Raw genomic sequence first — 21,917 nt, 5'->3', positions numbered from 1 at the left:
TAATTTTTTTTTTGATAACCTTTTTTTTTTTTTTTTTTTTTTTGCTTGTCAATTTTTTTTCCAACGTCCCCCCCTAAAGTCACGTGGACCCCCCTTGAAACGTGTGTTGTCCCCCCCTAAAATTTAGGTTGATGACCTTTTTTTTTTTTTTTTGCTTGTCTTAATTTTTTTCTTTGGGGGGGCGCTTGTCCAATTTTTTACCTGTGTCCATCCCAAAATTTCAGGTGGACACCCCTTTAAATTTTTTTGGCTTCCGCCGCCAATGCTCCCCAATATCATTTTAATAAACTTTATGTCAGTTTGAATTTCCCTTGTAATGGATTAAGTACAATATTTGGGATCCAAAGTGTTCTTCAAATTTGAATATTAGAAGAGGGATTTGACATGAGAAGGTCGTGTATGTAAGTCCAGGAAAAAAAAAAGAAATACCAACTCAAGTGTTATCCTTTTTACCTCTGCCATCTACCATTTTTACCTCTGCCATTTTTACACCAAGCCTAGAAAACATATGTCTAGTAAACATTATATATGTCGAGCATTCCGTTCCAAAAAATTCTGTCTGGAAAAAAATATTTGTGAAAAAAAATAATATGTTACGCTTTCACTTTTCTTGAAACATTGATTACCCCACAAAGAATTTCACAACATTTACAAATATGCACAAACAGAATTGCCCACTAAAAAATTGTAATTGCCAATGACTATATTTTTCAACGAACAAACAATATTATAATAGACAACTAGATTTGCCAAACATTTTAAGAATGTATTTTTCAACCTGTAACACTTGTGACTCTTTGACCAAAATTAATTCCTGATTATTAAAATGTGTCTCCAATGACAAAAGTGTGGAATGTACTTTGAGGGAAATCCACATTACACCCATTGATAAGATTCAATAACAGTCATGTATCTAATCTATATGTAGGCCAAAATTAGATATGCAATATTATGTTAGATGAAAGGCAGTGAAAAGGGTAACTTTTCGTCCTATTTTCTTGTTTAGTATTTATCAAACACGTGATTAAAATCATGTACATCAAATTTACATATCGTTGTTTAAGGAAAAACTCTCACCATAATTAAATTTCCTACATCGCTCGGTCTTTTGCTTATGCCACAACAATCCGAAATATTATGAATGTTATGTAATTATATTATGAAATATTATGTAATTCACAAGTCTATTTTCTTTGTAGCACGTTTACTTCGTAACCTTTATTGTAAAGCGCATAGAGAAACTTTCAGTTTATCATGCGGTATATAAGAAAAGTATTATTATTATTATGAATCAGCAGATTTGCAAGGAAAATGATAAACAAACAAATAATTACATGAAATCATTATTTCAATTTAAATGAGAGTTAACCATGATAATCCTAATAGCAATAAGGAATACAAAAAAGTGATATATTTTGTCCTCTTTCGATTAATGTGGTCTTGATTCCGTTTCTTTCTGACTCTCTTCACCCTATTTTCACTTTCTGCGCATTCAATTCGGGACGCAATAATACGTGTCATAAAAACTCCCACCCCTTCACCAATTTTGAATTTTTCTGGAGTTTCAAAGAAAATTCATGAAGGCATGCATTTTTCAAAATGACCGATGATTTATTCCACCTTCACTGTCGCCAAAATAATAATCATTAGAAATTTAGAATTAATATAGCACGTCTATAATGATGCCAAAGCTTCTTTAGAAATATGTATATTGGTGTGCACAGGGTGCCCTAAAAATTAGATGTCGAGCACTGTGATCTGAACAACATTGCAGTAGATTTGTTCACACACTCTAAAAACACTGAGTAAAATATTGGGTAGAAAGGATCAATGTATGTTTGCTGGTATTTTTTTACCCTATATTGGGCAATTTCAATGCAACATTTTTGTAAAGTTTACATAGTTGGTACCTTTTTACCCAACTAACATGCATGTTCCAATTTTACCCAATATTGGGTCAACTTTTTCAGAAGTGTAAAAATGAAAATAGCGAGCTTTCGCTCAGCGACTTGGAATGGAACGTAGCAAATTCATCGAAAGTAAAATAAAAGTAAAATCACATTAAAGTCTTTGTCGAGGCTCGGTGATTCGGAGTAGGAGTAGGAGTTTGAGTCCGACTTTTCAGAGACGACGACAAATAGCAAATATGTCATTATTATGTCGAGAGTCACGGGGAAAATGCTGTTTCGATTCACCGACCCACATAAGAGACTATGGAAGGCATTTGAGAATGGGTTCTTTACGTTCCAGAAAGCTTTTGCGTAGCTGTACACTTCCGATTGGAGTATTAAACAGGTCACGTAGTAATGAGAAATGTTCAAGACTGAAGAGTGGTGAGGTTCAATGGGGGGGTCAATACAATTGTCAAACACAAAAATCATACAAGAATTCAATCATTAGATAAATTTATCATATTTTACTATATATCACATTATTTCGATTCATTCATAAAAAAGAAGTCTCATTTATTTGTCACTCTTATTTCAAATTTTACTCGAAATGGCACCAGCTCGGATTTAAATCTCTCTTTTTCTAGTTAAAGAGACCCAGATTTCGAATTGTCTTGTTGTAGGGTCGGATTTAAGATTTTACAAAAGGCGTTGGCATTTTTGTTCAGAAAAGAATTGACAATAAAAAAGGGCGGGGTATTCACTCCATAATGAATATGATTTATGTCATTCACGAAAGTTTGTCGTTCATAAAAAAAATCCGAAAAAAATCCGAATGTGACATCCCCCCCCCCATCAACCAATGAGTAGGTCAGCTGGAAATCAGTCAGTTCCTATTAGAGCTAGTTCCCACACGACTCGCGCCACGATTAAAACTGCGGTCTTAATCGTGGAGTAATCGCAGTGATCGTATCAGGTCGTATCAGATCAGTCGTGACAATCGTATTGATCGCAGAAAAGTTTGAGTGATCCCAAAACTTTCATGATCAGTTACGAAAGCCATATATTGTCCCGTTTGTAACGTACGACAGTGGGAAAAGGCATAATCGTCGGCTAACGAGTCATTTTGACTCAGAACAAAGTTGGCCCATCTGACGCCATTTATAGTAAAGTTGGACTCGTTGGAAATAAGAATGCACTGTTTACGTCATATAACAAGAAAATATACATGATATACATTCGAGGTCGAGACTGAACGATGATTTCACACAGGAATTTTGTATAAATTCATATATTTTTTTCTCCAATTTCAAGTCTCATCATGTTCACGGTTCTCATATTTGAATAATATATATTTTCTGTTTACAGGTAAAATCAAGATTTTCACAACTTTCTCTCCGATCAACATGCATTATTTTCATCAATTTGAAGACATTGTGAATTATTAAGTGAAAACAGAGCTCGCGGTGGGAAATTCCAGCAAAATAAGATAAATTGATATTGATGTAATATTCCTTCCTCGAAAATAGTTTTGGTAATATTCAGTGATCATTCAATAATCAATATAAGAACGACACAAGCCCAGGATAGTTTATTTCGAGTACTAGTACATGAAGAATTTTTAGGTGTATGTCCAATGAGAATTTAGGTTGTTATTTTTTAAAAATTCATTCCGCGCTTTTCTGGGTGATACTATTTTTCACTTTGACTTTAAGCACACAAACAACAAAAATAGACAGTTAATTTTGAAGAAAACCGTCGTTGTGACTGCATGCATTTAACCCTAAACCGATTCAACTCGTATATAATATACCAACTCAGCCCTTACGTTTGCCTTTTCACGAGACACCCTGTAGTAGCGACGAGTTCATGAGAATTCAGGACGCTCCAACGAAACGGTTATATCACCGACGTTAGCAGGTTGTCATGACAACCAAGCATGGCACGATTTTATTTGAACCCACTCACGTGTAGGCGAATAACCACGCAGCAACTCTGGATTGGCGGGAAAACATTACAATTTTATACAAAGGGGGACTTTAAAAGGGACTCTCACTGAAATGAGAGCCCCTTTTGGGACGATGTAAATAAAGAAAAATCTAATTTCTTCCTTCCTTTGTTAGTTGCCCTCGTTTTCTAACGAAAACCCTTCATGGACTTCATGTTAGGAACTAACAAAAAAACACTCCGAGGTGAATTTGTATTGCACCATTTGGAGAGCACGCCGAGTCAGATTTCAAAAAATTTTTTTGGACATCAGAGGCTCTTAAAGAAGCACAGAATGTATGAACTCGTGTGCGAGCTTTTCATAACTTTTGAATTCACAGATATTAAATGAATAAGGGCAGGAGAATGTTGATGATTTTGTGTTACAAGTAGAATAACATATCCAATCGCCACCCCGCCCTCTCCGAATTACATGTAATGAGAGAAGAAAATTTGAAGTTTTGGAACACGTTGAAAAACACGAGAAGGGACTTGTAGGCCCTCAAAATAAGCCCTCCATGAATATTAGTTTTGACATTTCTTACGATCTGTGTCAGTGCTCTTCCCCCAAAGTATGTTTTACTCACCACTTTCACCAACAAAAACGGGAATTGGTGCAAGGCCGCACGTTGACACACACGAACATTACTCATACCAATTATCTTTTTTTCTTATAAATCCACAGTAAGTTTGACCTTGGACTTTTTATTAGTACCGTATATATTGAATATCAATCTGTTTCCGCTTGTATACATAACCGGCATATCGTTTTTAACATAAAACAAAAAGGAGCACAATCTGCGCGAAAACTGGGAAATTCGATTCGGCGCAAAAATGATCCACAACTTGTAAACATTAATCTATGCATGGGTGTTTAGCTTTCGTGACATGAGGTCCTTCAGTTTTGGTTAGTATGCAAAGTATTTAAACTTAATTGTTTAGTTGAACATTTTGCGCGAATCCCTTAGTTTACGTGTACATACTTGTTAACATGATGGGATTATTCCGGTTATGCATGTTCAGAGGATAAGGTGATGATATTGTTGCTATATCAGATGAAAAGACAAGACAGTATAGTCAGTCATTTCTTCTTTTTTTTTCTTTTTTTCATTCTGAAAGACAAAATTTCAATAAATATAGCAATGCACAAGATCTCATTTCATATTCATGAAGACATGCAAAATCTGTTTCACCGAAATAATGCAAAAAAAATCAAAATTTCATTATTTTATTTGTTCGATTTTGATGAATTTTCAGTGTTTCCTATATCTAATTTTACTTTCTCTGTTCAAATCATATTATTTTCAGTCTGGAGTATCCGTAATCTTAACATTGTAATTGATTTCCATCATTATCATGGAATTTAAATAGGGATGAAAAGAGAAAATATGAATTCGGAACCCCTAATTTAATGTGTAAGACAATCATCGGTGTAAATTATTTTGTTACAAGGGAGACAATACAAACACTGAAATAATTATGATTTTGAGTAAAACCATAGAAATAAAGTAAAAAGGAAAACGAGGACATGACATCATCTGCCCACTTATTGCAGATTATGACGGCACTCATACAACTGCTTTCACAAAGTATTGCTAAACTGAAAACATAAAAAATAAATAAATACGTTCGGTGGACATCAGGAGGCCCGAATTTTCGGACTTAAGTGTGTTAATTTTAGTCTATAGGTGAGTTACAAATTAAAGCCCAGTTTGTGCTCTGTGTGCTTAATTATAACTCACAGGCGATTGTTCACTATGAAAATGATGTTTTTAAATTTTAAGCATTTTGTTTAAGCCCATCACTCTCATAAATATTGTTTAAACATTTTAAACAGCTGTTAAGACTTTTTAAACAAGCTGTTTAAAACGTTTAAACAATTACAAAATCGGTTTAAACAATTTGTTGTTAGCGTGACAGCTCGCTTGAACAATGTGCTCTTCTTATTTCTTCTTTTTTTACTTGGCCCATCGGCTTTGGCCACGTTCGAAAATTCCGGCCAAAGAGATTCCCATTTTTTGTATTATTTGTTTGTGTAACAAGTAGGCTTACACATATATATTGTTAGCATTTTTCCGTGGCCGGGTACCGAACCCCAAAGTTTCATTTGTCTAACGTAAGACCACTCGGCATTTGTCACCTCCACTCTATGGCCTTGTGGTACCGATCTCCGAGAGATTTGATAGAGCGCCATCAACGGAAACATTTATTAATGTTTTTCCCGCGCCCGATGAAAAAAAAATATTTAGGCGTAAAATAAAGACGAACTATCGTTAAACATGCCTTCAGCTTCGGAAAGCAACGAAACGTCAGTAAAATCAACTTATTCTCCAGATACCCTACCTGAATTACTACCAGTTTACTACAAGAGGCTGTTTCCATTCGGACCCTACTACAGATGGCTTAATTATGGAGGAGGTGAGTTCATTCTAATTTCAGAATTCAGTGCACTTTCCCATCTATCGCTCCCTGTAAATTGTGTTAGTTCTCTGGGCCCTGGGGCCCGTTTCTCAACACCTGGACAAGTTAGTCATATCTTTATCCACCAACCACGGAGTTAGTTCCAATCTTACTAAACCCGTTTCTCAAAAGGCTTCCTAACTAAAATACATTGATATCGATATCGGTAAAAAGAGCAGACGAGACGTAGCCTTAGTCACAAAATAGCATAATTTTCAAAAAGAAAAATTATAACAAAATTGCAAATATTGTGATGAATTGGGAATTTCATCTTTTAAGAATAATAGCACAGGTATATTATGCACCATACACACGGCATAATCGTGATATAGTCCCCAAATCCAAAAGTGGGGATTATTAGAATCACACCTACCAGAACGCATGAAAATCACTTCCTTTCTCCAGAACACAGTCCCCAACTCTCGCACATCACAGCTCTGTAGCAAAATGATATCACACACAAATGAAGCACACTGTATATAAACACTAGGGTTCTCTCCCTATTATATACTCGTGATACAGTCCCCACTCAATGGGAAATCAAGTTTGATTTTCACGGCGGTGGGGACAGTTTCAACAGTATAGTATACTCGTGATGCAGTCCCCACGCTATGGGATACACAGTTCACTTTATACGCAGTGGGGACAGTTTCAACAGTATAATTAATATACTCGTGATACCGTCCCCTCACAACATAAAATTGTGCTCGTTCAACAAGGGGATGGGGACAGTTTCCCGATGCAATGTGACAAGGATAAAACATTTTAGGGTATGGCTGCGGAAGTTGGGGGGGGGGGGCTTCAGCCCCTACCTTTTTCCAAACATAAACGTGAAAATATGACCATAGGATTGTGATTTTATGTGCAGCTTCCCCCTTTTGCACCCACAAATGTAATGCACTTTACCCACGAATGTAATAATTTTTGATCGCCCACAAATGTAATAATGACTATTTACCCACAAATGTAATAAATTTGAAGGGATTTTTAGCGAATCCTTCTAAACTAAAATCCTATAGAAATGCCTTCATATAGCACAAAAGTGCAAAGTCTTTTTTCCAGACCTGGTTAATTAAAAATTATGAGGTAAGTCCAAAGTCTTTTTTTCCAGACCCGGTTGTTTCAAAACTTACAATATAGGTTCAAAGTCTTTTTTTTTCCAGACCCGGTTGATTAAGAAAATATAATGTAAGTTCAAAGTCTTTTTTTCCAAACCCGGTTGTTTAAAAAATTATAGAATTTCAGTCTTTTTTCAAGACCTGGTTGTTTCAAAACTTATAATATAGGTTCAAAGTCTGTTTTTCCAGACCCAGTTTTACAAATCATTTCTTAAAGAGTCAAAAAGTAACAAAGATCCCCACTCTCTTATTAATGTTAAATAGCATGGAAATATAGCATAGTCTTTCATCCAGACCCAGATCTTTCAAATGAAAATGAATACTACCACTAATAAATTAATATTATTAATTTAATACTAATAAATTAATACAATTATTATATTTCCATGTTAACTGGGCGTTGTGGCGTGCGCCTGTAATCCAAGCTGTGGGGAAGTTACAAATTGATGCAGAGGCTCGAGGTTCGAGTCCTGGTCACGTCTTTCGGATGGTGACGTTAAAGGTCGGTCCAAGACGTAAATAATCATATCTGATTGATACACGTCTGACAAAACTCAAATACACACACACACACACACACAGTTATTTAACATTAATAAGAGAGTGGGGATCTTTGTTACTTTTTGACTTTAAGAAATGATTTGTAAAACTGGGTCTGGAAAAACAGACTTTGAACCTATATTATAAGTTTTGAAACAACCAGGTCTGGAAAAAAGACTTTGAAATTCTATAATTTTTTAAACAACCGGGTTTGGAAAAAAAGACTTTGAACTTATATAATTTTTTAAACAACCGGGTCTGGAAAAAAAGACTTTGGACTTACATTATAATTTCTTAATCAACCGGGTCTGGAAAAAAGACTTTGAACCTATATTATAAGTTTTGAAACAACCGGGTCTGGAAAAAAAGTCTTTGGACTTACCTCATAATTTTTAATTAACCAGGTCTGGAAAAAAGACTTTGCACTTTTGTGCTATATGAAGGGAATTTCTATAGGATTTTAGATTAGAAGGATTCGCTAAAAATCCCTTCAAATTTATTACATTTGTGGGTAGTCATTATTACATTTGTGGGCGATCAAAAATTATTACACTCGTGGGTAAAGTGCATTACATTTGTGGGTGCAAAAGGGGGAAGCTGTGCATAAAATCACAATCCTATGGTCATATTTTTACGTTTATGTTTGGAAAAAGGTAGGGGCTGAAGTCCCCCCCCCAACTTCCGCATCCATACCCTAAAATTTTTTATCCTTGTCACATTGCATCGGGAAACTGTCCCCATCCCCTTGTTGAACGAGCACGATTTTATGTTGTGAGGGGAGGGTATCACGAGTACATTATAGGGGAAGGCAGGGTAAGTTGAGCATAGGGGCAAGTTGAGCCACCACCCCCAGGCCAATAATGAATGAGTCAGACATTGTGGTGGTGTCATGTATTGATGACCCATAGCATAACCCCTAACCCCACCACATTGTTTCCATCTTTGAAACAAAAAGTAGTTTTTTAGACGGAAAATATGAATTTCAGCCAAAAAAGTAAAAAAGAGTGTGAAATAGATAAGTGCATTATAAACACACACGTCTTTAAATATAATAAAGACATGATAACAACATTATTAGTCCAGGTATGGATCTTCATTCTTGTCATAGTCTTTTATATGATGGATGCATAATAAATGTGTGGATACAAAATTATCGCACTAAGTTCAGACTGGGGTAAGTTGAGCCAAACAGCATGGGGCAAGTTGAGCCATGGTAATTCCTATGGTAATGTATCTTGAAAAACAAACACACCATAAAAATTGATTGAAATGCAGGCTGAAAGGTGCAAATTTACATGACTGCTCTTTTCCTTTTACAGGATGTTAGTATTTATAGAGAATTAGCAAGTGAAAAGACTCTTAACAAAAAAAATTTACATGCTGGTTCTCCCCCCATACATTTTGTACATAGTTTTTGTGGCTCAACTTACCCCAGAAGGTGGCTCAAACTTACCCCATATATGGGGCAAGTTGAGCCATTTGACATCGTTTTTTTCAAAGGTCACGATGACTTTCAGTGTGGGGATAGAAAGTTATATATAGGTGGAAAATATTTCAGAAGAATTAAATTTCAAGGCAAGGTACTTATTTCGACAAGATTATTAATCATATCAATTCTAACATGCAAAAAGCAAAAACTGTCACAACTTACCCCGCCTTCCCCTACTGTTGGAGCTATCCCCACTGCGTACAAAGCGAACTGTGTATCCCATAGCGTGGGGATGGTATCACGAGTATACTATACTGTTGAAACTGTCCCCACTACCTACAAAGTGAACTGTGTTTCCCATAGCATGGGGACTGGATCACGAGTATACTATACTGTTTAAACTGTCCCCACCGCCGTGAAAATCGAACTTGATTTCCCATTGAGTGGGGACTGTATCACGAGTATATAATAGGGAGAGAACCCTAGTGTTTATATACAGTGTGCTTCATTTGTGTGTGTTATCATTTTGCTACACAGCTGTGATGTGCGAGAGTTGGGGACCTTGTTCTGGAGAAAGGAGTGATTTTCATGCGTTCTGGTACATGTAGGTGTGATTCTAATAATCCCCACTTTTGGATTTGGGGACTATATCACAATTATGCCATACACACTTAGACCATGAAGACTTGAGCATTCAATTGCTGAGAAAATGGAATAATGAATAATTGATCTCGTGACTAAAAAATCACATGTGGACGTTGAGATGGGTACCCCGGCCCGGGATATCCAATTTTAATAGTTTACGAAAGTAAAACCATAACGGTTTTCGTTGTAAAATGATAATTATACGGTATTTTACGATTCCAAACATCAAAATATAGGGCATTATCGTGATATAGGGAACCACCGTTCACTTCATACAGCAGCGCTTTATTCAGTCACTCGCACGGTTCCCTATTTCCACCTCCATTCACTTTGTACACAAGTGCGCGTACACAAATCTACGAGTGGTTCCCCAAACCACGATTTGGCCAAATATAGTTTAACAATTTTCTTTTAAATCTTAGATACTGAAACTTACTATTTGACAAATTCTATGCATAAATTAGAGATAGAATTTATCAAAATGTTAATAGGGGTCTGAAAACGACAAATACGAGTCCATTTATGGATGGCCTGACGTGGTAGAATCTTTATCAAATAAATTATTTTACTATTTCAAAATGAATGGTTTTGTGGAGTATTACCAACAGTTTTTGTAGATTCTTTGTATTACCATGATCATAGAATGCATTATCCAACTTGTTTTTTGATGTAATTTCAACATCTTTGATTGATTACGTAAGATTATAATTTTCACATTTCTAGGCACTTTTGCATGTCATAGTCTACCCACGTGATGCCACTACGTCATGAAGAAAGAAGTTGTGACACGTTCGGAGGTGTCATAAATATTTAGTGAGGTTGTTTTACCCGATCTTGGTAAAGAGGGCTTCGTGAAACGGTTAGCGGACAAGTAGCTCACTATCTCTGATTTAGTAAAGAAGTTAGACTTATGACGGTGTTGAGAAACGGGCCCCTGCTCTCTCGCATGCCATTTGGGTGATTTCAAGTCCGGTGTAGCCTGGAGGCGTCTGGGGAGTAAAAGTCATCTACTCTACGCAGGCTTACTCCCCACTGACGCCTGGTTCGCTTACGCATTGGTCTATCCACACCGTAGGTTTTCCCACGGTGAAAGTAGATCTAGACCTAATAATATAAGTTTTGGTTAGGATTTTGACCCCAAACTATGGCAAAACTAAGTTTTCCCCCCAAATTCAATATGTCTGTATATAGGCCTAGATCTATTCCTTCAGTAAATAGTAGTAAATATGAAAAATAATTGAGAGCACGAGCGTTGACTCACCAAGTCGGTCGCCATCTTGATCTCTTTGTTATCGATACCTAGAATCTAGATCTAGATACCACACTTGTGTATTTTAGATCTAGCTGCCAATTTAAATTTTAAAAATACTTGCATCGGCCGATAAATATTTTTAATCATAAAATACTTGCCGCGGTTGATAAATATCATAAAGCAAAGGCTCCGTGATGTAAAAGTATAGACCCTGTGTAAAAATATTTCATAAATATCAAAGAGTCCTCGAGGCTAGCCTTGCTTCACCCGTGTCATGGGAATATACTTACATACGCCATGCACATGAAAATCACGGCACATCTTAAGATGGCTTTTAAGGGTTGACTCATGCATTCCACAACGCTGTGCTGCTTGCAGGATGGCAATACCAGTCATCATGACATACATAAAATTTAAATGTTGCTATATTTCATAATTAAAAAGAAAATAAAAATTTATTTGTTATCGATACCTAGAATCTAGATCTAGATACCACACTTGTGTATTTTAGATCTAGCTGCCAATTTAAATTTTAAAAATACTTGCATCGGCCGATAAATATTTTTAATCATAAAATACTTGCCTCGGTTGATAAATATCATAAAGCAAAGGCTCTGTGATGTAAAAGTATAGACCCTGTGTAAAAATATTTCATAAATATCAAAGAGTCCTCGAGGCTAGCCTTGCTTCGTGTCATGGGAATATACTTACATACGCCATGCACATGAAAATCATGGCACATCTTAAGATGGCTTTTAAGGGTTGACTCATGCATTCCACAATGCTGTGCTGCTTGCAGGATGGCAATACCAGTCATCATGACATACATAAAATTTAAATGTTGCTATATTTCATAATTAAAAAGAAAATAAAAATTTAATTGAAAAAAAGTTTTAGGATGTAACCGATATTTTGTTGGCTGTCCAAAATCATTGAGTGAAGATGAAGACAATAAAGACAATCCTTGGACACTGTCAGAGCCATGCCTATCATTCTTGTATTGCTACAAACTTTAGTGCCTGGTACTGCCTGCTGTGGCCATGTGCATGTATCTTGCATTTCCTTAGCCAATGAGACGGGCGTGAAATGGGCACAGGAGATACATCAGTCTCACATGAAAAAAATTATAAATGCATGTTAGTTAAGTTCTGGAAAACTATTTCCTGCCAGCAGATGGTAAAATAGTAATCATTCCACCTGTTTTAACGGAACAATAATCGAAATATGACTTTTCTTCGCGAAATGCCAGGCCAATTTTTTTTCTTCAGGAATCACCACAAAAATTTGTTGATTATTACACTGCCATCTTGGCTTTTGTCATGGAAAACAATTGTCCAATTGTTTGGCCCATTGCCAGCCAGAAAATTTAAACCATGCATGGCTTTGTTTGTCAAGCTGATCGGACCATTGACAATTGCATTATTTCCCTCCTCTTTTGCATTTTCAATGTTTCAACCTAAATGTTAATGCAATTTGTCCATACAGTTCCAAAGAGCTACTTTTTGAATCGTGAGTTTTCCTTCACTCTTGAGAACGACATCTACATCCGCTACCAATCGTTCAGTGACCAGAATGAATTGGAGAAAGAGATACAGAAAAGATGTCCATACAAGATTGATATCGGCGCTGTATTCACGCACAAGGTATTTTACGTAGGGCCATTTTAAAACCTTTTAAACCAGAGTGGATTTGGCGCTTTATAAGTCACATTATTATTATTTCACAAAGGAAGATGTTTGTGGTGGTGAAACTTAGTCAAGATATATAAGATAGTATTTTGAATACCATTATCTCAATGTGCATGTAACATTCAATGTGCTTCCATTGGATTTTATTGAATTTAATACAAACTACAGAAGTTCAATGGCATTAAATGAATTTAAATGCATGATATTGAATAAATAATACAAATAAATATGCAAATCATTTTGATTGTGGAATGATAAAAATTTTACTGCAATTTCTAGCCACCAGAAATACATAAAGTGGAAACATTCATGTCGGCATATTCAGCTGTAATTTGAAGATCATTTGTTAGGTAATTTCCAGCATACTCGATTATCAACTAGTTCTCATTATTTCACAATGTTCGACTTGCTTTTTTATTTCAAAGCCACTGTACCACCAACATTTTTCACAACCTACCAGTTTATGAATTCTATAATTGTGTTGAGTGTAAGCAATTCATCTAAGTATTTCATGACAGGATTGGCAGGAAAATAGATTTGATAATGGGGGGGGGGGGTGAGATTGCTGATGAGACCGTTTTTTAATTCTGCGAATTATACTCTTTTTTTTTAATATCCTATATTTTTTAACTTTTCAGCCCAAAGACCATCGGACGTTAAAGGCGGCTGCATTTCAAGCCCAGGAGAAAGAGCTTGTCTTTGATATTGATATGACGGATTATGATGATGTCAGGAGTTGTTGCCAGTAAGTGAAATAACATGTACAATGATTGCTCCTGAAATAAGGGGCATGTTGGAATTTTATCTCCCATGGGGCTTTGTCGTGGTCTGGTGGTTGTGACTCTCAGACAGAGGGTTGTAGATTCAAATCCCAACTATGGTGTGTTTTCCTTTACATTGTGTTGCACTCAACCGTGATGAAGTGAATGGGTATCATCTGGCACTGACCCTGGAAGTGGCAGCTCGAGGTAAACCAGGGATGATAATTCTAGTGCACCACAGAATAGCTTATTTCTACAAAAATGGCAATAAATAAATGCGTTCTATCAGTTTCTTGGGCCCCCCTTTTTGCATCCTATTTCTCTATAAGAAGTTATATGAATGTTGGTATAAAATAATAGGAAAAGAGGAGAGAGTATCGTAAAATAATTACAACAAGTTTGCAACAGTATAAGTGATATATTTTGCTGTGGTCAGGTCAAAAGTTTACAATGATCAGTTGACATACAGATGTATACATAAATTTGCAGAGGCATAATGGCATAAACATGTAGGAGATACCAGTATTTATCTTTAAGTTGCTTGATGAGAAGTTTTGATATGTATAAAAGAATATGATAGTTATTACAACTGTTTTATTTTTGTTTAAATATTGTTGTCTACTCATAACAGAGGTGCAGATATATGCTCCAAATGTTGGCCCCTGATGACGATTGCAATAAAGATTGTGGACAGTGCCCTCTTTGGTAAGACTTCTATAGATATTTTGAAATACGATGTGGATGTATATTTCATAAGAATATGAAAGCTAGCATTAATATTTTAAGTGAAATAAATCCCAAATTCTTGGAACAAGCATCGAGCATTAAGAAAATAGGGCCGGGTCGAGTCGAACCGACTGATGTCACCAGTGCCATTTTCTGCAGACTGGTAGATGAACTGAAGAAATACATTTAATCACTTTAAGAACTAAATTTCGTAAGTTCTATGTGATATCATCACCAAGTGGGACTTTGGACATAAGAGTACCATGCAGTACTTCTCAATATTCTTGCTTTAATATATCAGCCTATTATGATGCCGTATGTGTTTACTACCATTTCTCACCCCAAGATTGCACTATAACTCCGACAGACCGGTGGAGTGATTACAATTTAGTATTAGTATTTTTATTTTATTTTTTATGCATTTCAAAATACATGAATTATAGTACAATACAAATTACATAAATTACGTGACATAATACAAAGGACCTGGAATAGAGATAAAGGGGCTGCCTGGGTCTGAAAAAGGTAAACTAAATTACCACGACCCACAGGTCTTCCTTCCCACACCCCCTTTACCTCCATCCAGGTCAGTGTAGGAATATTAAAAGAAACATGAATTAAAAGTATACAACTGAAACTGGCAACAGCTAGCAGCAAATCACTTTGGCGAAACAATTGTAACATCCAAACTGTTTTGAATCTTAGTTCACTATTTTATTTGTTTACGGTTGGAGAAGAAATTGAGCTACACTGAAGAATTTGACAAATAACTGAATTAAACAAATTTACAAACAAAAGAAATATGGCTGTCCCCTTGAATAATTCAACAATATAACATTATAAGCTGATTAATTTGAGCAAAAACTTTTGAATTGATCATTTGTGCAGAGGACTTTGGTTTTGAGCATCGTTTGTGGGTGTATTCAGGTCGACGTGGTGTTCATTGTTGGGTGTGCGACGAGGCTGCTAGAAAACTCTCTCAGAATGCACGGTCAGCAATTGCAGAATATCTCAGCATTGTCAAGGTAATCCTTTAATACATGTATCTAAACTAAGCTACGTTTCCTGATAACTAAAGAAGGTAATTTTGCATGGTAATATTTACATTATGAATACCTGATTGCTTTAATATCAAGTACATATGAATATTTTGATTTATTCTTGTTTTGTATGAAATTTCAGGTTTTGGGGTCCGGACTCCAGAGATATGCTCTACAATTATTTTAATTTAAATTCTGTGAGAAAGTTATCAAGCAGACCTCAGACTATCAAGCCACCTCATTTACAAATATAAATGTCAAATAGTGTATTCTCAAAGCAAGAACAGTTATTATTGTGGTGCCCGTCATGTTTGTATTGTAACTAAATCTATATGGTATTTCAATTTCTTATTCTTCATTAAGAAAAATATAGATTTATTATTTATATAGATAACGGGATAATGACCATCATTTGAATTTATGGTTTAAAGAAACTGAAAATTCTTAACATTAATTTTCTGTTGCAAAAAGGGTAACATTGAGAGTATGAGGTCTTTTAAAAACCTAGATTGGAAACTGCTTTTTGTAACAATTTGTAATTTATAATACTAAAAATATTAATAGAGCTGAGTTATGGACAAAGTTGATATTCTGTTTATTTCTTTCAGGGAGGAGAAAATCAGGTGAAGAAAGTAAGCCTTCCAGAGCAGCTACATCCATCTGTAGAGTGAGTTTCTAGTCTCATTGGCTTGTATCCACAAAGCACAAAGGTGGATTCAGTTGTACCATGGTACAAAACAGTGGACTACACAGACTTATTGTATTATCAGGCTTCATTCAAGTATGATTTTAGGGTCCTTTTCAAAAGTGTGCTTTTATAATTGGACTTTTCTTAGTATTTGGTGAAATGAGCCTAGGTGCATACACAATATCCCCATAGTCCATGGTTTTGTACCATGTTACAACTTTATAAATTTGTGCCATTTGGTTTCAATAATTTTGAGAACAAATTGATAGGTAGTGATGATGGTGATGATTGTGATGATGATGATGATGATGAGGATGATGGGGATGATGATGATGATGTTGATGGTGATGATGAAGACAATGATGATGGTGATGACGACGATGATGATGATGATGGTGATGATGATGATGATGATGTTGACATTAAGCATATTCATATCTGCCCAGTCATAAAATACCATGAATTCTTTTGCTGTGATGATGTCGCTGATTATTGAGGACAGAGGTTATGATGGAGATTATTTCATCACATATACAGTATACAATCTAAGACTGCAATTGGAGTTTGTTTCTTTTATCACTCTATTGTTTTTATTTATTTTCAGGAGAGCTAAACAGGTGATAGTAAGCTACTTTGAGGATTACGCTCTCAATAGACAGGACATCCTCGGTGACAAAGATTCATGGAAGAAAGTTCTGGCCCTCGTTCCTGATGAAAATATCCTTTACAAGTACAAAATTATGAATTGAGGCTTAACAAGAATTTCGGTGCACACTTCTATTCAATGCTTGGGTTTCATATCTCAGGCAGATTCTTATGCTAGCAAAATAAAGAGTTGTTATCGAATGATTTCATTATTGGTTATTGAATGAAATTTACATGAAATGTTGAGTATTTCCCTTAACCTTTGACCTGTGTACCTCTCCGAGGTCATCTAGAGAATGACATGGCCAAAGGGTCAAACTCTTTGGAGAGGTGGAAATTGCTTAGGGAAAGAGTTAGCAGAGAAGTATCGGTGGTAAGTTACTGTTTCAGTAAGTTTGTAATCCTTAAAAATATTCTCATGTGCAGTTATGTATTAAAAATGACATGTTCATCTTTTCTGATTTTTTTCTAGCTACCAATGATTAGGGACATCAAGGGATTCTTAACGGTATACTGTTTGTAAAGGAAATTTGAAAACTTTCCAATCATTAGCCTATTTGCAACAAAATTCAGGTGGTTGGTATCTTACTGTGGCTTCAAGGTTTTTTTTTTTTTGAGGGTCGCATAATGCACATGTAGGTCAGAGTTGAAATAGTCAAATTTCTTGACTTGGGTAACTTTTAAACTATTTAATTAGTTATAAACCTATTTGTAAATGAATAAGGATGACATATAGCTTACAAGGACTACAGTCTCTTAGTGGTCAAAGATCAAATGAGGTTAACAGTTGAAATCTGCATGGACATGTTTATAAATAAACTTTGTAAATCAAAATCATGGGATTGATCATCAATAGAGTACTAAAGCGATGATGTCAGTTGCCATGGTGTCATGGCAGCCTGGTTCTAAACAAATGAATCGCCGAATGAAAGCGTGTGTTTCTCATAGGAGAAAATGGCTGCTATCGGAATTAGATTGCTTGCAACCTATTTTTCAGACAGGCCAAATCCATTTGCAAATACAAATGTGTACAGACGTGCGTCAGCTGCGGCTCTGTTTAGAACCAGCCCGCCATGACACCGTGGCAACTGACATAAGTAATTGGTTTGGGTTTTAGTTCTAGACTTAGATGTGTCTTTTTTTTTATTTTTTTTTTACTTTCTGTCATTTATAGTCCTTTCTGTTTAAATTCTGTATAATCAGAGCCATAAGAAAATCTCGTATGTAATTTAATACAGTCAGACCTGTCCATTAAGGCCACCATAGGGAAACAGAAGATGCGGCCACTTGGCAGGTGGGCTTTTTAGACAGGTTCTTGAACATATATTCCTTTCAAATGGGAGACAAGTTTGGTGGACAGGCTTTCACTATAGACAGGTTTGACTAGTTATTTTTTATCTTGGTCACTCTCTTAAGAATGGCACACTGTTTTTCTGCTGATGGGGCCTCTCTTTGAATATTCATATTTCTGATCTCTCAGGGCCGGGCCAAGCGTTGGGGTCAGTTGGTAGCCGAGATAGCCTTTCAGTACTGCTACCCAAGACTGGACGTCAACGTGAGTAAAGGTGTTAACCATCTTCTGAAGAGTCCCTTCTGTGTCCATCCTAAAACTGGGCGTGTCTGCGTTCCCATGGATATTGCTGAGCTTGACCGTTTTGACCCGATGGCAGTCCCAGATATCAGGTATATAAGACATGTGGCTGGGAGGTTAAATCAATTCATAGTGAATATCTCCTAGCACTGTTTTGGTATTTGTCTATGACTCTATGTGTACAGTGATTTATTCATCACTAGATTCTTTTAAAAATTTTTTTTTATTTATCACAAGATTTGTTTGTGTTAGTAAAATCTATACCCTCTATGAATTTTAATTGTAAAAAAATCCTGTTTTCACTATATTTAGTTTAAACTTTGTAATTCCACATTGTTAAATGGAAGAAGATTAACATATATTAATCTTTTAGAAGACTCACTTCTAAAGTGGGTCTGTAAATAATTGAAAAACTTATTTTACAAAGTTCATAATGACCATTTCCTTTGTTTCTTTTAACAAGAAGCTAATCTTCCAAGGTCTTAAATTTATTGAGATTCATTCAAACATGGTTGGGCAAACTTCAACATTTTTATGTGCAAAGTCAAAGGCATTTGTTGCTCAACATCTGAATAGGATTTCATTTTACTGTCATGCATGTTCTATGTTACTTTTTTTAGCCGACTGTGCCTTGAAATTGATGAGTATGATCGGAAGAATCAACCAAAAAATCAATCAACAGAGAATGATGAAAATCAGCCTCCCACAAAGAAAAGAATGAAAGGTAAGCTATCAGTTGTTGCCCCCCCCCCCCCCCTACAAAATGTGTAACTATCTGTTTTGTGATGTCGGTCATATCATCATCATTTTATCAAACCTTCCTGAGAGGGTTTTAGCGGACTGAATAAAATTTGGAGATGAACATGTTTAGAGTGTAACATTTTCGTGTTGCTATTTTAGAGGTCCAAAGTCGTGTAAATTAATTGAATTTTTGTAAAAACCATGGTAGTACAATATTTAAGTTATCAAGTGAGACTTAAAAACTGAAATGTTATGTGATTATACACTTTTTACATTCTTGTTCAAATGAAACATAATTCAGTTTATTTTTCATTTTTTACAAATCAAATCTAATAATTGAATTAAACTGAAAATAATAAAACAGACTGAACTACATATTAGGGTATTGATTTTCTTCTTTAAGTTTTCCCCCTCATTTGCATGATTTATCTTCAATTTCCAATTTTTTTTTTTTTTTTTCATTCATGATTTTTGCAGACTACAAGAAAACAAGCCTTCTAAAGAATGTTGAAGTCTTTGAGAAGTTTGTTGTATCCATGGAGAAGACATGGAAAGGAAAATTACAGGAACAAAGTGGTGAGTATTCTCTCAGTGGTTTTTAAATATGCAACAACAAGAATTCTTTAGCAAATCATTTATGAAAACCATAGGTGCTTAAAACAGAAATGCATTAATTTTAATGTACAATTTACTTTATTGATACTCTATTTTGGGTTTCGGGAGCCTAATTATTCAGACACCTCATATTTCAGATTTCTGTGTGTTGGGCACTTATATGCCTTGAATTTTGAAATTTTTCCCCTGTTATTTTGAGTGTATGATTGTGGTTTTATATGATCGTTATGACTTCGTTACGAATAATAGCAGGGCCCGCAGGTAAAACAGTTTTCAAAACTGAAGTGGCTACCCTGGGTAAATATACCTATATTATTATTATTCTTACCTCTAAATACATCCTTTAATGTCCAGTTCAAAAGATTTGACAAGAGCTTGAGCCATGGACCTTGATGACAGGCACATGGTACAATTCTCGGTTGTACTTGTTCAGTTTCTAATTTGTGCTGTTGTGTATTTGGCACTTCTGCTTGTACAATTTAACGTATTTGTATAATGTATGATTTATTTAATATAAAATGTATTTAATGAAGGAATGGAGAAATAAACATTGCAAGGTAATATAAATGCAATGCTAGATTTTTCAGTCTCTTGTTGACAAAAAAAGTGTATATTTTTTTCAAATCACATGTACAGATCAGCAAATGGAATTCTGAAGTCTTCACCTGCAACCTGCAAACCCTAATAGCAGTAGTACCGAAAACGGATAACTCCACTCCAATGAGCAAGGGAGCAATTCCCATTCTGCCTACAAATATGAGAACTGTTCTCAAGAGCTCAGCGATGCAGAACGGTACATTTTTTGCAGCATTTTGTGTAATGTGGGGCAAATAGAAAGAAATGGTGAAATACAGATAGCAATGGTACAAAACTTTTACAATGTATTTTCAGTTATAGTCAAATTACTGTCTCTATTCTTGTAATGGCTGGCTTCTTGAGCATCAAATATCATCAACAAAAGACTTAGGGCATGGATTGATCAAGAAATTGGAATGGTGAGTAAAAATAATGATATTAAACCTGCCTATCCTTGCAGCAGGCACGATGCAATGAAACATCTTTGTGTTGTAATGTTATGGAAACACAATCACTACTCTCACAGTGCAAGACAAAATGAACGTATCTTGATTGCAGTGTCATATTCAAGAATAATAATCTGCACTTAGTACATCTGAACGATGTGTCTACGTGCTTCACAGATGTATTATTTTGAATATCTATTGATACCTGTGATCCATGAATTTCTTTTTGAGATTCAGCAACCATCTGCAATCTTATTCTTTAAATTTTGAACCTCTTCTGCAGAAAATGTTATTATGTTATTTGCACAATGAAAGAGGAAGAATGAAGCTCAACTTTACATGTCAGTTATTATTATGATAAAACATCAATTATTCTCAGTTACATTGCTACACGAATACACCTTGCGTGGAAAAGAATTACAATCGAAAGTAAGAAATTTGGGGCCCAATCATTTTTTATTTCTTCATTTTTATACTTGTAGACCATGGAATGGAGATAAAACTTCCTGATATAATGACAGATATAGATTTTAAAGTTATATAATTTTGTGGCACCAATATTAGCAGTTTCAATATGTCAATATGTTTTAAGCAAAGATCCATAAAACAATGACAGATACAGATTTTAAAGTTATATATAATATTGTGGCACCAATATTAGCAGTTTCAATATGTCATGTGATAGATTCCAGAAAATCAGAAATAAAAAATGTCTTAATCGTTCATTCAATTCATCATCAGACGCATTATTTCATACATGCTTCTGTCAAGAAATATTTATTGAATTTATGTTGTAACATATGGGGCAGTTACTACCGCGTGACATCACAAAATAAAAACTTCAAAATGTCTTGTTTTTTACTGAGGCTTCATTCATTCATAAATTCCCTTTTTGCATGTATCAAACTAAATTTCTTATGGACTCCCTCTTCAATGATGTGATAATGTTGAGGTTTGGTTAAATAACAAATTGCAATTAAACAGTCTACCCATTTAGATAATTATATTAATTTATGTGGACATACATATGAATTTGTTTAAATATTGTAGGTAGTACCCCTAAAATACTCTACTAACTTTC

General features: G+C 35.2%; 1 protein-coding gene across 1 annotated transcript; it reads left to right on the top strand.

The window, feature by feature from the left end:
* The first annotated feature begins 6,079 nt into the window (after positions 1-6,079).
* LOC121425943 (DNA primase small subunit-like) lies at positions 6,080-21,296 on the top strand. The gene is made up of 12 exons (XM_041622065.1): positions 6,080-6,293; positions 12,805-12,962; positions 13,646-13,752; positions 14,400-14,473; positions 15,383-15,519; positions 16,143-16,201; positions 16,827-16,939; positions 17,143-17,240; positions 18,348-18,550; positions 19,079-19,182; positions 19,677-19,775; positions 20,451-21,296. Exons 1-12 carry the CDS (start codon positions 6,155-6,157, stop codon positions 20,468-20,470), a joined length of 1,311 nt encoding a protein of 436 aa, XP_041477999.1. The 5' UTR covers positions 6,080-6,154; the 3' UTR covers positions 20,471-21,296.
* The last annotated feature ends 621 nt before the right edge of the window (positions 21,297-21,917 follow it).

Source organism: Lytechinus variegatus, chromosome 1 (assembly GCF_018143015.1).
Source record: "Lytechinus variegatus isolate NC3 chromosome 1, Lvar_3.0, whole genome shotgun sequence".
Classification (NCBI taxonomy): domain Eukaryota; kingdom Metazoa; phylum Echinodermata; class Echinoidea; order Temnopleuroida; family Toxopneustidae; genus Lytechinus; species Lytechinus variegatus.
This window is presented reverse-complemented; position numbering and strand designations above follow the sequence as displayed.